Below are 17,159 nucleotides of genomic sequence, written 5' to 3'. Positions count from 1 at the left end.
GCTGTTACATTTGCACGTAGTGCTTATGGATCTGGTTGTTATGATTAATTTAAACCCAGAACAGCCTAATGTACCTGCTCAGCCTCGTCTCTTTTCTTCCACTACCCCCCATACATCCCTCACTCTCATGCCATTCCCAAACATCATGCAATCTCACGCCTCTGCCCAAGTTGCTCCTAAAATGCCCATGCCTTGACTCCAACTCCTCTTCATCCCTTATCGCCCAACTCACATATCACTTTGCCTGGAAAGTTTTCTCTAATCGCTCCAGAGAGAATTAAAGGCCTCCTCATATGTGTTTCCAGGACTCGTATACATACCTTTAACACAAATCATGGTTGGGCGTTTGCACATCTGGCTCTGCTAGACTGTGTACATCAAGAGCAGAGGCCATGTCCACTCCTCTTTGTAGCCAAAGGGCTTGTACACATTAAGAAGGTAATACTTAGGAGGAGGGAAGCAACGAGGGAGGGAGGGAGGGAAGGAAAGAAAGAAGGAGGGAGGATTCGTAAGGGGCAAGAAGTGGATTCTACTAGATAGGTTTGACAAAGACAGGGAGAATTTGAGGACCCAGAGAGGAGATACTTCACTGCAGAGCCGGGGGGGGGGGGGTCCTCACCCTCACCTCTGACGCTTTATCTCCTCTTCCTCGACTCTCCTGTGGACCTCCCTGATATCTGCAGCTACCTGGATATTTGTCACCAACTCGGTGCCACAGAGCAGCAGCTTAGCCAACTTCTGAAAACCAATAAGAATGTATAAAGTTAGAAACATTTACACAACTGTCTGTAGGTGTTCAATCCAACCAAGCAGGAATTAAAAGCTACCTTAAGGGACTTCCCTGGTGGTCCAGTGGTAAAGAATCTGCCTTCCAATGCTGGGGACGCGGGTTTGATCCCTGATCGGGGAACTGAGATCCCACGTGCGGCGGAGAAACTAAGCCCGTGTGCCTCAACTAGAGAGCCCGTGTGCTGCAAACTACAGAGCCCATGCGCTCTGGAGCCCGCGCCACAGCTAGAGAGAGAAAACCCACACACCACAACTAGAGAGAAGCCCACATGCCGCAACTAAGACCCGACACAGGCAAAAATAAATAAATAAAATAAAAAATAAATATTAAAAAAAATCTATCTTAAGACTTTAAAGCGTAGCATCTACTTAGCAACCTGTTTCCACCAGGACACTTGTGATGTGATGTTACAGCTTACAATTTAATAGCACTCTGCAATTCTGGAGGTACTTTAGTTTATTCTCGTTAAAGGAGGGACCAGCCTATCAGTACGCGGGCATCCGCTCTGGGTACATCTCAGCACTTTCCCCAGCAGGCTTCCAAGTGACTGACACTGCCAGGGTCCTTTCTAAGAAGCTCAGCTGGGGATGTGAGACACATAATAATAATTGTCCTCCAATGTCCATTTCCCCCTCTTCTTTTAATAACAGAACACCCAAATTTTAGCTAGGCATTTGACCTCCCAAAATAGATACATCTCCCAACCTCCCTTGCAGCTAGATTGCAATCTGACCAATAACACATGAGCAGAAGTGTATGTGCCACTTCTGAATTGTGTCTTGAAGGGGAAAGGTGTGCCCTCTGATGCCCCCTTTTTCTCTGTCTCCCAGGCTGGCATGTGATGCTAAAGTATGACGTGGTGAGCAGACGAAAGCAACCTAAGCAAGGGTGAAAGGAGGTGAGGTTCCCAGCCTCAAAGAAACCCCCACATCAGCCCTGGACTATTTCTGCTCTGAACTGTTTATTACGTGAACCAGAGAAATAAGCTTCTACCTTGTTTAAGCTAATGTTACGTGGAACCTCTTGCTATAGGTGTTCTAATACAGGAGAGAATTGTAGCCGACTGCACTGACCCCTCCCTCAAAGGCCCAGGAATTTTGCTACTGGTACCCCCCCTTCTAAATTCCTCTTGGTAAATTTCACATGCAGTACCTTCCCTCCTGAACTTTTGGTGATGTCATGATTTCAAGATGATAAATCCTCTCAAAAAAAGTTCAAGTATCCTTAGGTTATGCCTGAGTTTTTCCAAGTCTGTTTTGGAATTTACAAATTTTTCAACTCTCGAATCATTTCTGAACTAGGAACTTATAAATATCTCTGCTCCAGGGATTCACTGAAATGATCAGAGACTCTATTTCACCTCATTCTTCTAAGGAAATTTTGAAATACAGTTTTAATGAATACAGAACTGAACCTCCACCCAGCTATCCAGGGTACTCCAGACCTTTTTTAAAAAGCTGCAGCCTTATCACTTGTGCCAAACGGTCTTACATGCATAAGGAAGCAATGGCTTTCCTGTAGTTTTGAGCAATTTTCTATTTTCTACTCAGACAATGCGAACATCAGAAATTTCTGAATCAAGTATTTAAGTCTCAAAGTAAAACAGAAAATGTTACCATCAGATTAACAGACACACCCCTAACATTTTTGAGACCCGGGATGAGAGTTTAAGTGAAGGTCCACATACCATATATCTAAATATTTAAAAATATAATTCAGTGTAATAAACCACTAAATATGTTCTATCCACCTACCTTGGCACCTTCATAACAATTTATAAGTCCTAGTTTGAATTCAGACTACATATCAGAGTTCCTTTCAGAACTTGGTGGCTAGGGGAGAGCCAGTCTCTGGCCACCAGCCTGGAGCCCACCCCATTCTCTTCACACTCCTAGTCCTTCAGATGCAGGCATGTGAATTTCCCAGACCACACGTGCGAGCTCCATCTAAACCCCTGGTCATCCCTGAGGCCTTGTCTGCCCTGAGCAGGACAGACCTTGGGAAGAGGCCCATGCAGGCCTTGAAAGTGGGTTCAGAACCATTTGGGCAGGGAATCTGGAGTTCTGTGACACTCAGAGAGTGATCTAATGGGGGCACTTGGGCTCTAGGTAGACCTGAGGCAAGTCCACTTGAGGGGGTGCATCCAGAGGAGGGCCAGAACAAGACACAGGACCCTCCTCATTACCACTTTTATTCAATGGGCTAGAGGGCCTATCTAGAGCAATAAGGCAAGAAAAAAAATTTTAAGGTATCAAAATTGAACGGAAAAAGATAAAACTGTCATTTTCAGATGATTATATATGTAAAAACAAAACAAAAACAAAAAGAACCTACAGGTAAACTATTAGAATTAATAAATGAATTTGACCAGGTTGCTGGATATCAGATCAATATATAAAACCCAATTGTGGGGAAAAAAAAAAAAGAAAAAACAATTGTGGGCTTCCCTGGTGGCGCAGTGGTTGAGAGTCCGCCTGCCAATGAAGGGGACACGGGTTCGTGCCCCGGTCCGGGAAGATCCCACATGCCGCGGAGCGGCTAGGCCCGTGAGCCATGGCCGCTGTGCCTGTGCATCCAGAGCCTGTGCTCCGCAACAGAAGAGGCCCACGTACTGCAAAAAAAAAACCAATTGTACTTTTACATAATCAACAATGAACAATTATAACTTCAAGAAGAAGTATAGGGACTTCCCTGGTGGTGCAGTGGTTAAGAATCTGCCTGCCAACACAGGGACACGGGTTCAATCCCTGGTCCGCGAAGATCCCACATGCCATGGAGCAACTAAGCCCATGTGCCACAACTACTGAGCCCTCGTGCCACAATTACTGAAGCCTGCACTCCGTAGGGCCTGTACTCCACAACAAGAGAAGCCACCGCAATGAGAAGCCCAGGCACCGCAACGAAGAGTAGCCCCCGCTCGCTGCAACTAGAGAAAGCCCGCACGCATCAGTGAAGACCTAGTGCAGCCAAAAATAAATAATAATTAAAGAAAGAAAATGTATAAAACATTGCTGAGTGAAATTAAAGAATACTTAAATAAAAGGAGGGATAATTTATCCTCACAGATTATAAATCTCTATATTGGTAAGATATTAATTTTTTCCCAAATTGATCTATAGATTCAATCCAATCTCAATTAAAACCCCAGCTGCTTTTTTTTTGGTGGAAATGGAGAAGCTAATTCTAAAATTTATATGGAAATGCAAAGGGTCAAGAACAGCCAAGACCATCTTGAAGAACCACAAAGTTGGAGGACTTACCCTACCAGATATCAAGGCCTGTCGTGCAGCTACAGTAATTAAAATAGTGTGGAATTGGCATAAAGACCTTTGACCAACGGAACAGAATAGAGAATCTAGAAACAAACAAGTAGGCTCACCTGATTTGCAACAAGGGTGCATTGCAATGCAGAGGGGAAAGGATGATCTTCTCTCTAAATGGTGCTGGGTTAATTAAAGGTCCACTTAGAAAACAATGAACCTTGAGCCCCACTTTGACACCACACACAAAAATGGATTCCAGATCCATTTTGGTCTAAGATTATAGACCCAAATGTAAACAGTAAAACGATGAGGCTTCTAGAAGAAAACTTTAAAAAGTTGGAGTAGACCAAGATTAAACAGGAAACAAGAAGAACTATCATTTAAAAAAACGATTGATAAGGTGCAGGACAGGGGCCCCTCCTGCCCAGGTCTTAGGACAGACCTGCTTGTTAATACCTTGATATTGAGAAAGGTAACATTTTCTTTATACATTTCTCTTCAATGGCAACACTCTTCGTGATTTAAGTCCTAAGCGAAAGGAACCTGGGAAAGCTACTGATGAAAACAACGTTATCTCTCTGGTTTTACACTCAATTTTACACTCTAAAATTGAAAATATACTGAACAGTATATCAGTATTTCCAGGATGATAGCAGTATCTACTACAACAGTATTTTCAAGATTATATATAATACCCTTTTTATTCTACACAGAAACACTCAGAGATCACCAACCTTTAGATGAAGTACCCTAAGTATAAAGGGGTGATCTGGATCAAGAACCCATAATAGTTCAAAGTTCTTTCCACTACAATAAAATATTTTATCCTTGATCCAGTACAGCACAGGTTGTCAATTATTGCTAGATACCTCTATGCTCTATAATAATATTTCAGTAATTTGAATATTTTTTTCTCCCAGTAAATACACTTCAATTTCTGCTAGCAGTGATCTCTCTTCTCCACTTTTATAAATCCCATTTAACTTTTCTAAGACCCAGCTCAAACCCCACTTTCTCCGTGGAACCTTCCCTGACCAGGCCATCTGGATGAGCTCTTTCCCATATCTCAACGCCCACGGTGTCACTGTGCGTGCAATTAATTAAGTAAACGCGGCAGTGTGCCAGTTCCGGCGCGCTGCTTTGAACTACTGTTTATCGCTCCTGCGCCTCTAGCTCCAAGTCCTTTATTCATGTCTCAGGAGCCCTTGTCATCGCCACGGGAGAGCGATCAAAGACTTCCTTTTAGAGTTTATTGGGCACAAGCTCTGCGCTACTCCACAGCTACACCAAGAGGCCCTCGCTCTCCTAGAACTTACAGTTCCACTGGGGACACCGCACGCATACACATCTTCGAAAAGTCATACAAGGCAGAAAAGTATCTAAAATGAAACGAACGGTACAGACGGGAAGTCAAAGGGTTCAACCTGCGCCGCGGAGGAATTAGTGGAAGAGTTGGGAAGTGAGATGGTCTTGAAGTCTGCGAGGAGAGGGGAAAGGGGGAGGGGAGAGGACAGGAGGGAAAAAGAAGGGAGGAGCGGGGCTTGGCACTGTAGCCCACCAAAGGCACAGCACAGGAAGAGCAAAGCCCCAGTCCTACAGGACAGTCGCGACCCAGTAACTCCCCAGTTCTTACCAGTCTGCTTTCTTCTTTCTGTTTGTAGCTCTTGCTTTGATCTTCTTCCCTCTCCTTCCCGTCTAAATGTTCTCCAAGAGCTTCCCTGTGATGGAAAAAAGTAGAGAAACTGAAGTTACTTTTAGTACTTAGAGTCTATATTTTAAAATTTCATAGTACATCACAGTATATACAAAAATATATTCTATATGGATAAAAATTTGAATACTAAAAAAACACAATCGTAAAAACACTAGAATTAAATACAGGAGAGAACCTCTATTAGAGTAAGATCAAAGTTAGAAAAACAAAAAAGAGTGAAAGGTTTTACTTCCTAAAATTTAAACATTTTAGGAGTTCCCTGGTGGTCCAATGGTTAGGGCTCAGCCCTTTCACTGCCTTGGGCTGGGGTTCAATCCCTGGTGGGGGAACTAAGATCCCACAAGCCACGTGTCATGGCCAAAAAAAAATTAAACATTTTATCCTTGAAAGTCAAGGGATAAACTGGTAAAAGATATTTGACAAACTTCTGCTCTAAAATAGAATGGGATCCTTCAAATCCATACAGAAAAGACAAAATACCATTAACACAACATTGTAAATCAGCTATACTTAAATTTTTAAAAGTTAAATTAATTTTTTTAAAAGACAAAATACCAAATAGGAAAATTGGCAAAGGATGTGAACAAGCAGTTTACAGAAGAAATACAAATGGCAAATAGACATTTGAAGATAAGTTCAACTTCACATATAACCAGAAAAATGAAATTGAAAACCCTGTGAGGTATCCTCATTCTCCTATCAAGAGAAAAGATTTAAAAGTTGATAGTATCTGGTGGGGCAGAGGGTGTGAGTGACCATTGATTCATACTCCATGGGTGGGAATGTGAAGGGTCACAACCCATCCAAAAGGCAATTTGGCAAGACTTTTCCAAATCTTACACGGGCCTCCCGTCTGACTGAACCTTTACGAACTTTCCACAGAAAGCTTTCACAAGTTCAAAAAGAAATATGCACAAGAATGATTACTGCAGCACTCTCTCTACTAGCAGGAATGTGGAAACATTCTACATACATGTTAATAGTTGCCTGTTTAAATAACTTGTGAGGCAACAATACAAGAAAATATATTGTAGCCTATTAAAAAAAAAATGATGTGCTATCTAGCAGCACAGAAAGATGTCCACAATATGTAAGTAAAAAGAGCCAGCTGTGGAACAATATGTAAAGTATAATATAGATTTTCTTCTTAAAATAGGCTTATACACATATGCACAGGAAAAATCTTGGAAGGATTTATGACCAACAGATGACAGGAATTATTTAAGGAAAGAGAACTTTACTGAGGACTTATAGTTTCTACATTTTTCTATTGCATGAATTTTATAAATAGCGCATGTGTGTGTATGTGTTAATCAGAAAATAAGACCAAAGATGACGGGGGAAAGATAAGGCTCCAGATTCTGGGCTTCTTTGGGGGAGGTATGGGGGAATGACCTCAGCAAGACCCACCCCACTTACATGGTGGAGGTCCACTGTCTCCTCTGGCGCACAGAGGCCATGAGGATTCCCAGCTCTGCCTTAAGAAAAATGAAACCGTCATCTTATGACTTCAACCATGGTGAGAGAAGCAGATGCCTTTCTTGACTCTTCATTCTTTCTTGACTTTTTCTCTCCCTGACTTCCACCTCCCTTCCCTTTGTTCAAAGGTCAGCACAGCCCTACATCGTGCTACACCATTTCTGAGAGCTGGAATTGAGTTAGCACCCCTCACCCCACTCCCAATCCAGCTGAAACTCTTTTTCCTCGTCATTTCATTCACTTCCATACCCTTATTGAACCTACTCATTGCCCTTACCGACAAAATGATTTGTTTCATTCTACTCAGGGCTTCAGATATTGCCAGGCTCATGGTGTTCTCATTACCATCCAAAACACACTCATTCACCTGACTTTCTACTTTGACCACCAATTAATTACCACCTCTGTCTAAATAATCCTTCCAACTACTTCCTGGAGCAAAGACCTGTGCTTCAGAAAGAAAAATAACTATGCTACACATTCTTATCATCTAGTTTCAGCCTTAATCCCATTGCTGCCTTGTACTTGTCATTTCTGACTGCCTAGCACCACACTGTCCAGTATGATAGCCACTAACCACATGTGGCTGTTGAGCGCTTGAAATGATCTAAACTGAAATGTGCTATGAGTGTAAAATATGGACTAGATGGATTCTGAAGACTTTCAATTAAAAAAATGCAAAATATCTCAATATGATTTATACTGATTACATGTTAAAATAATATTTTTATATAGTGAGTTCAACAAGATAAATTACAAAATTTAATTTCACCTGTTCTATTTTTTTAATGTGGATGCTAATTTACGTATTGTGTTTCTCTTGGTCGGTGCTGACCTATCGTATTCCCTAACATTGCCATCCCAGGCTTCTCTCTCCTCAGGTTTGAGCTGGATCCCTCTTTTGGGAAACTGCTTCCCCACCACTGCCACCCATATGGGCTCAGCGGGAGCTGCCATCTTGAATAACCATACCTCCAGGCAAGTCATAGTCCTTTCTCAGGACTTAAAAAATTGAAACGTAATTGATTGTTCGGCTGGGTTTAGAGCTCCAGGTTGAAAACCGTTTTCTTTAGAACTTTGAGGGCATTGCTCATTGTCTTCTGGTGTCCACTGTTGCTATTTACGAAACCAGACGTCACCCTGTTTCGTAATCCTTTCTTTGTATGTGAGAGTCGTCATTACTGTTGTCATCGCTGTTCACTCTGGAAGCTTGCAGGACCCTTCTTTCGGGTCTTGGTGTTCTGAACATGCTCAGTGGGGTGCCTGGGGTGGGTCTACTTTCATTCATTCTGCTGTCAGGTGGCCCCTTTCAACCAGGGAACTCAGGATCTTCAGTTCTGAGAAATGTTCTTGAATTCTTTCAGTGATCATTTCCACCCTTCTGTGTACTCTCTCTTTCTGGATCTAGAAAGCAGATACTAGATCTCCTGGACTAGTCCTCTAATTTTTTTTTTTTTTTTTTTTTTTGCAGTACGCAGGCCTCTCACTGTTGTGGCCTCTCCCGTTGCGGAGCACAGGCTCCGGACGTGCAGGCTCAGTGGCCATGGCTCACGGGCCCAGCCGCTCCGCGGCACGTGGGATCTTCCCGGACTGGGGCACGAACCCGTGTCCCCTTCATCGGCAGGCGGACTCTCAACCATTGCGCCACCAGGCAAACCCTAGTCCTCTAATTTTTAAAAAATCTTTTTCTCTACTAGTTTCTATCTTTTTTCCTTTTCGTTCTATCTCCCAGGCAATTCCATTACCTTTACTTCCCAACCCTTCTACTGTTTCCCATTTCGACCTTATTTTTAATTTCCAAGAGCTCTGTTTTGATCTCTAGATTATTTTAGTAGCATCCTATTCTTGTTTCATGTTTGCAATTATCTTTTTTTTTTTCTCTGAGGATCCTTTTTTTAAAAACTTTTATTTATTTTTGGCTGCGTTGGGTCTTCATTGTGGTGTGTGGGCTTCTCATTGCGGTGGCTTCTCTTGTTGCGGAGCACAGGCTCTAGGTGCGCGGGCTTCAGTAGTCGTGGTGCATGGGCTCTAGAGCACTGGCTCAGTAGTTGTGGCGCACAGGCTTAGTTGCTCCACGGCATGTGGGATCTTCCTGGACCAGGGATCGAACCCGTGTCTACTGCATTAACAGGAAGATTCTTTTTTTATTTTTAACATCTTTATTGGAGTATAATTGCTTTACACTGTTGTGTTAGTTTCTGCTGTATAACAAAGTGAATCAGCTATACATATACATATATCTCCATATCCCCTTCCTCTTGCGTCTCCCTCCCACCCTCCCTGTCCCACCCCTCTAAGTGGTCACAAAGCACCAAGCTGATCTCCCTGTGCTATGCAGCTGCTTCCCACTAGCTATCTATTTCACATTTGGTAGTGTATATATGTCAATGCCACTCTCTCACTTCGTCCCAGCTTACCCTTCCCCCTCCCCATATCCTCAAGTCCATTATCTACACCAGCGTCTTTATTCCTGTCCTGCCTCTAGGTTCTTCAGAACCTTTTTTTTTTTTTTTTAGATTCCATATATATGTGTTAGCATACAGTACTTGTTTTTCTCTTTCTGACTTACTTCACTCTGTATGACAGACTCTAGGTCCATCTACCTCACTACAAATAACTCAATTTCATTTCTTTTTATAACTCAATATGCCATTGTATCTATGTGCCACATCTTCTTTATCCATTCATCTGTCGATGGACACTTAGGTTGCTTCCATGTCCTGGCTATTGTAAATTGAGCTGCAATGAACACTGTGGTACATGACTATTTTTGAATTATGGTTTTTTCAGGGTGTATGCCCAGTAGTGGGATTGCTGGGTCGTATGGTAGTTCCATTTTTAGTTTTTTAAGGAACCTCCATACTGTTCTCCATAGTGGCTCTATCAATTTACATTCCCACCAACGGTGCAAGAAGGTTCCCCGTTCTCCACACCATTTATTTCTCCAGCATTTATTGTTTGTAGATTTTTTGACGATGGCCATTCTGACTGGTGTGAGGTGATACCTCATTGTCGTTGTGATTTGCATTTCTCTAATGATTAGCGATGTTGAGCATTCTTTCATGTGTTTGTTGGCGATCTGTATATCTTCTTCTGAGGATTAATGACAGTCACTTTTTCCTTTTTTCTCTCTTTTCTTTTTTATTTTTTTGCCGTGCTGCACAACATGCGAGATCTTAGTTCCCCAACCAGGGATCGAACCTTGCATTGGAAGCATGGAGTCTTAACCACTGGACTGCCACAGAAGTCCCTGTCTTTCTTTTTTAATTGAAGTAAAATTGGTATATAACATAATCTAAGTTTCAAGTGTACTTAAAGACAGTGTTTTCATTGTGTTTTGTTGTTTTCTTCCTACATGGTCTCAATTTCCTCTAAGTTGCTTTTTTCTGTTTATTCATTTTGGTGTCTACCTTTCACGTTAAACACTTTCTTCAGACGTCTCGAAATCCTTGGCTACCTTTCCATGCTAAGGCGAAAAAGCTTATGAAAGTGCTGAGTGCAAGGGTGTGGTATAACAGTTGTGAACTTCAGTGCAGGACAATCCACCTGAACCATTTCCCGGGCAAACCTGATTTCAGTGTCTTCAAGTCCCTCCTTCTGGGCTGGTCAGATTCTGCAGAGGGATTTCTCCAGTCTCCTGCCTGCAAGGGGCAGGTCCTGCCAGCATTCCAGGAACGGGGAGGGGGAGGCGCTCAGCTCCAGTGTGCATGTGTCCGTGGAATCCCCTTGCTTTTAGAACCATGTCCTTGCCTCCTCTCTGCCCAGCATCCCCCAAACCATGCATCCTGCATTTTACTTTCTCCAAACCTCTGGTCAACTGTGCAAAGTGGGAGAAAGGTTCTTGACATCTATTAATTTTCCAATCAATTCTCCTTATTTTAGTTCCTTCTTCACCCCTATCCAGGTAAACCTGATGCTGCCTTTTGGAGATTTATTGCAGAGGAAATGAAGGGGGCTCTCAGCTTTCCTCACTCCTAGTTTATATTTCCATACTCTTCAATCTGCTAAGCCATTTACCATCTGTCTATATACGTCCCAGCTTCCAAAATGTTGTTGCTATTGAGTCCCCCTGTTTTGCTTGACTTTGTGGGTTTATATCGTTTTTACTTAATCCCTTTAAATCTCATTTTTGATAGACATCCTAGGTAAATGCATGTGTTCTATCCACCATCTTGACTCAGAAGTGACATCTCTCAGGAATTTGAAATGTCAATTGAAAAACTAGAGATTGAGAGTTTTGGGTGCTTTAGCCATTAATCTTATTCTGTATCTTCATATGACATTTAATTCTGTTAACAGCTTCCCCTCTAAAACTACAACTCAATGACCCACCAAGATCTAGGCAGTTAGGGCAGTGGGCACCATAGGAAATCAAGGAGCCCAAGGCTAATTTTAAAACAACACAACTGACTAAAGTCAGTCTGTTTTTTATTATCACCCTGTGCCAGCAACAAAACAATTCATAAAACACTTCTTTCTGAAAAATCTTTTGTTAATCTAAGTTCCAAAAAATTGCTGCAGTACTGTTGATTTTTAAATCTTTTTTTTTTTAATTTTTGTGGGTTTTTAAATTTTTTTAATTTATTTTTGGCTGCTTTGGGTCTTAGTGGCTGCACTTGGGCTTTCTCTAGTTGCGGCGAGCAGTGGCTTCTGTTGTTGCAGGACACAGGCTTTAGGAGTGCGGCCTTCAGTAGTTGTGGCATGTGGGCTCAGTAGTTGCAGTACGTGGGCTCTAGAGCACAGGCCCAGTAGTTGTGGCTTAGTTGCTCTGCCGCATGTGGGATCTTCGCGGACCAGGGATTGAACCCGTGTCCCCTGCATTGGCAGGAGGATTCTTAACCACTGTGCCACCAGGGAAATCCCTACTATTGTTTTTTAATAATATATATGTAAGCGTCAATATAGCACCTTTCTATTTCTTATCCTTGAAGGAGGAAGTTAATTTGTAGAACTTGCAATTATACAGCTGGTCTCTGACACACAGACTCAACTACGCATAGGACTTAAAAAATTGTGTTTTGAGAGCACATTTGAAACGGTTCAGAACTGTCCCAGCTCACTTCAGCGCAGGGCACGTCCACAACCCCCCAGGTACTATATATCCCAGCAGATTAGGGATTTGACATAAACAACACTAGCCCAGTTATTAGAAACATGAAGAAACTGAACCTGAGTTACTTCTATTCTGTCATTCTATACACAACTCATTCTCTAAGTCTTGCGAATTCACTCCTTTGGGAACATTTCTTCATATGCTTTTTTCTTCCTTTTTTTCCCCAAAACACATGTAATTTTTCTTTTGGCCACGCTGTGGGATCTTAGTTCCCCAACCAGGGATCGAACCCAGGCCCTCGGCAGTGAAATCGCAGAGTCCTAACCACTAGACCACCAGGGAATTCCCTACATGTAATTTAAAATTATTCATTGGGACTTCCCTGGTGGCGCAGTGGTTAAGAATCCACCTGCCAATGCAGGGGACACGGGTTCGAGCCCTGGTCCGGGAAGATCCCACATGCTATGGAGCAACTAAGCCCGTGCGCCACAACTACTGAAGGCCCCGCGCCTAGAGCCCGAGCTCTGCAGCAAGAGAGGTCACCACAATGAGAAGGCTGCGCGCAGCAACGAAGACCCAACGCAGCCAAAAATAATTTTTAAAAACGTATATAAAAGTATTCATCCATTACTTCTTTCTCATTTTGTATTGTAAATTTTATTTTTATTTTTTAAAAATTACCGGCATGGTAATATAACAAAGTTCAATAAAAGAAAATGTTCATTGTCTGCTTTTCTTTTCAGGCTATTGTTATTATCTGTGTTTTAGAAATTACCTGCTCCAGGCGTCAAATTCATTAGGTACGCTACTGCACCTCACTTATTTGTTTTTCTACCATCCTCAACTGGCCATTCTATCTTATTCTCCTTGTCAGCGCTTCCTCTTCCATCAACTTCTAAATGCTGGGCTTTCTTAAGACTTAGCCATGAACACTTTTCTCATCCCTTTTTAATCTTCTTTCCCAGTGTAATTTAATTCATTCCTATGGTTTAAAATACAATCATAATGCTGCTGACTCTTTGCACTGGTCCCTCTAATCCAGATCTCTTCTGAGTTAAGCCCATACCCAACTGCCTAGTGGACATCTCAATTTTAATGTCTTACAAAATTTGACTTCCCTTAATATGGACTAAACCAAACCTTTGATTTTCAACTCCTGCCTTACTGCCCCCATCACTGTCTTTACCGTCTCAATAAAAGGTACCGCCATCTATCTACCCAGTTGTTCAAGCCATTCTAGCTTTTCCCCTGCGTTTCATCAGCATGTCCAATCAATCAGTAAATCCAGTCAATTTCAATTCCAAAATATGTCTGGAGTGTATCTGCTTTGTCTCCAAACCACTGCCACTAACTAGTTCAGACCAACTGCATCTCTCACCTGGACAAATACAACTGCTTCCTAACTGGACTCCTTACTTTCACTTCTGGCTCCTCCAAACCATGCCCCAAAGAGCAACCAGAGTGATCTTAACATACTTAGAAATTTGAGAAATTCTCACACTAGGTCCTTGGCCTGTGGGTAAGAGCTATCACCATGTGGAAGGTCAAATGGACACTCCGAAACTTCACCCGAGTGCATGAAAAAACAGTATTGTCAACTGGGGGAGATGGTGGGGATTAGTGTCACCCTTAGGGACCTCAAGGATTTGGGAGTGGTGGTGCCTATCAAATCTCCATTTAATTCACTGGTCTGGTCCCTGCAAAAACTGGATGGATCCAAGATAATAACTGTCAATTACTGCAAGCTCAACCAAGCAGCAGTCCTGATCGCAGCTGACATGCAGGTCGGGTGTCTTTGCTACAGCAGGTTACTGTGGCCTTAGGGACATGGAATGTAGCCACTGATTGGGCCAAATGCATTATTTTCTACCTCAATCAGGAAAAAGGATCAGGAAGTTCACATTTACGTGGAACAGATAATGTATACTCACATAGGCCTCTCACTCACAGAGCCATGTTAACTCTCCTGATCTGTCAAAATATAGTCTGAATAGATCAGGACCATCTGAATATCCCACAGAACATCACATTGATCTATACATCAGGGTTGGCAAACATTGGCCTATGGGTCAAATCTGACCCACGTGTTTTTGTATGGCTCACAAGTGAAGAATGATTTTTACATTTTCAAATTTTTTTTTTTTAAGATCAAGATGAATAGGCAGAGCGCAGAGGATTTTTAGGGCACTGAAACTATTCTGTACAATACGGTAATGGTGGAAACATGTCATTAGATATCTATCAAGATCCATCAGTTGTAGCAAATGTACCACTCTGGGGGGGGAAGGTTGATAGTGGAGGAGGTTATACATGTGTAGGGCTAGGGGGTATATGGGAAATCTCTGTACTTTCCACTCAATTTTTCTGTGAACCTAAAACTTCTCTAAAGTATGAAATTTATTAATTTAGAAAAAAAGATCTAAATATGAGGGATATTTTGTGACACATGAACATTATATGAAATTCAGATTTCAGTGTTCTTTAGTAAAGTTTTATTGGAACCCAGCCACATCACTTTAGGGCCCTTGTGTCCAAAGGCCAGCAGACAAGAAGAGAAGCACCATCTTGGCAGGGCAGCTGACCATGACCAGCAGGACAAGGTATAAGTGCTGTCACGCTGAGAGGGTGTTCAGGGGGTCACGCAGGTTCACCTTTGTACCCCCTTAAGACAAAGCCACTCCGTCTGTGCATGGACAGGTGCGGCAACCCCGGCCTGAGAACGGTGTGGTTATCAGCCTCAGAGCCTGCAGGAAAAGGGTGTCACACACCCAGATAAGCCACTGAGACCAGAAGAAGTGATAGCCGAGGTCCACTCCATAACTACTTGTGGAAGGAAGGCAGGCTGGGAGGAAGGAGGAAAGAAAGACCTCGGCGGGCAGGTCATGGAGCCCGCCTCTTCAGGGTATGGCCCACAGTGCCTGGCGCAGCAGGCGCTCCATGAACATGCTGGAGGGATTATGATTTCCGTCTTTGACTTTACTAGTGTGTTCAATGTTTTAATATCCCATGCTTTGTTTGAACCCTCTGGTAGAAATGTTTTCTATCTTATCAAGAAACAAGGCCGGCTCACACGTAGGGCACGCCGCCCCCTCACCGCAGGGGCTCCGGCCCGGAGAAGCCACCCCCTCATCCCCGCACCGCGTCACCGCACCCTGGGCGCTCCTTGGCGGGACCCGCCCAAACCCAGCTCACCGCCTCCGAGCTTCCAGGCGCGCCGCGATGCGGAGGCGCCGGGCCTGGATCCGCTCCTGAGGGTTATCAGAATGTATCGAGGGCCCGACAATCGGAGTGGCTAAATCCTCCTTCTCCTCCAGGACCCTCAGGGATCCCGGCGGATTCATGGCAGGTGCCTCCCGCCCCCAGGCAGCTAGCTCTGCCTGGACCACCGCCGGACTACCGCCTTGCTGCTAACAACAAGCCGTTGCTAACAACAAGCCGTTGCTAACAACAAGCCGTTGCCAGGGAAAAAGTCACCTAATCCGCAGCTGGCGTGGTTGCGCGCGCATCCCCTCAGGCTCTGCCCATTGGTGTTCCGAAAGCTATATCCCAGCTTGGGGCTTTATTCCTTTCTCCTGCAATTCGGGTAATCCCCACGAAGGCCCGGGGGTATTAACGGAGGCTGGAAGATTTAAGAGCTGCACCAAGTTGTGATTCGTCACTTACTGACCCTGATGATTGATTCTTCATTCATCAAATAAATATTCCTCAAAATCATATTCATCAAATATAATCGAGTGCCTACTCTATGCCAATCACTGTGCTAGCGCTGAGGATACAAGCGTTGTCCTTTCCTCATGGAGCGGGTAGAATAGTACGATCGCTCGGAAAGTTTGAACTAAAGTATACTGTATCCATCTACTCGTCGTCCGTTCATTTTTGAGCTCCCATTGATACTTTGTGCATTCGGCCCCTATGTTCTCTAGAATATATCCATCAAGGAATTGTCTTCTGTAGCGGTTTTCAGTAGGGCTGAAACCTAGGACAATCCCACCATCACCACTCGCAATCACAAACTTAGGAAAAGGAGAGCAGAGGAAAATGGTACGGAAGGCAGAGGTTGGGGGGAGTGAAAGTTAAGTGCACAGAAGCACGATTAAACTTTTGAGGAGTCCCTTAAGAGGCACCATTTTGTGTGTGTGTGTCGCATTGCCAACGAAAAATTCATAGTGCTCTTACTGAGAATTAACATCCTTTCGAAAACAAGCTGGATAACATTTGGCAGAATCTTATCCCACCGGCCTGAGGTTAACTCGGGAAAGGGCACTGGAGTAGTAAGAAAATGGAGGTCCTAATCCTAGACCGGCCCTGCAACCTTAGGTATGCCACAACTTCTTGACCGTTTTCTCAGCTGTACTGCCTGCCTACTCAAATCACAGGCAATTGTGAGGCCAAAGAAGATAATCGCGTGGTGAATAAGACCTACCCAGAGGCAAATGGAGTTTTCTTTTCTTTTTTTTTGCTTTCTTCATGAGCCTTTACTGGGTGTTCTGGGGGCAAGGGAGAGGTCCAGCCGCATAGAAATGAGAGGGGGTGGGTCTCAGGATGAACTGCTGGACTCCGTGATGCTCTTGGAATAAGTCACATCTTTACGTAGCCGCTGGGGGGATCCTCTCTGGGTCTCTGGGGGTTCTGATTCCTCTCCCCACTTCAAGGGACCCTCTTGGCCTTGGCTGCCCAGAGGAGCCTGGTCCAGGAGGGTCTCCAACTGCAGAGATGGGGTGACTGGGCCTGGGGCTGGGGCAAGATTTGGGAGCCAGATGCCGCTTGCGGGTGGGGGGCCGGAGGAAAGAGATCGAATAGAAGCTTTGGCCCTTCTGATTCTTGCTGGGGATGTCCAGCACCTTCCCCTCCACAGGCCAT

At 43.7% G+C, this 17,159-nt stretch overlaps 1 protein-coding gene across 2 annotated transcripts in view; it reads right to left on the bottom strand.

The window, feature by feature from the left end:
* DRC1 (dynein regulatory complex subunit 1) overlaps positions 1 to 15,640 on the bottom strand; it is a gene marked incomplete at both ends in the record, with an annotated part of 45,714 nt that extends 30,074 nt beyond the window's left edge. For both annotated transcript variants that reach the window (XM_082852172.1, XM_082852173.1), the window contains 3 exons: positions 626 to 738; positions 5,687 to 5,771; positions 15,492 to 15,640. In XM_082852172.1, coding sequence (XP_082708298.1) covers positions 626 to 738; positions 5,687 to 5,771; positions 15,492 to 15,640 — 347 coding nt within the window. The remainder of the gene's footprint in view (positions 1 to 625; positions 739 to 5,686; positions 5,772 to 15,491) is intronic.
* Positions 15,641 to 17,159: the final 1,519 nt, after the last annotated feature.

This window comes from Leucopleurus acutus (assembly GCF_964270905.1).
Source record: "Leucopleurus acutus genome assembly, chromosome: 12".
Taxonomy (NCBI): domain Eukaryota; kingdom Metazoa; phylum Chordata; class Mammalia; order Artiodactyla; family Delphinidae; genus Leucopleurus; species Leucopleurus acutus.
This window is presented reverse-complemented; position numbering and strand designations above follow the sequence as displayed.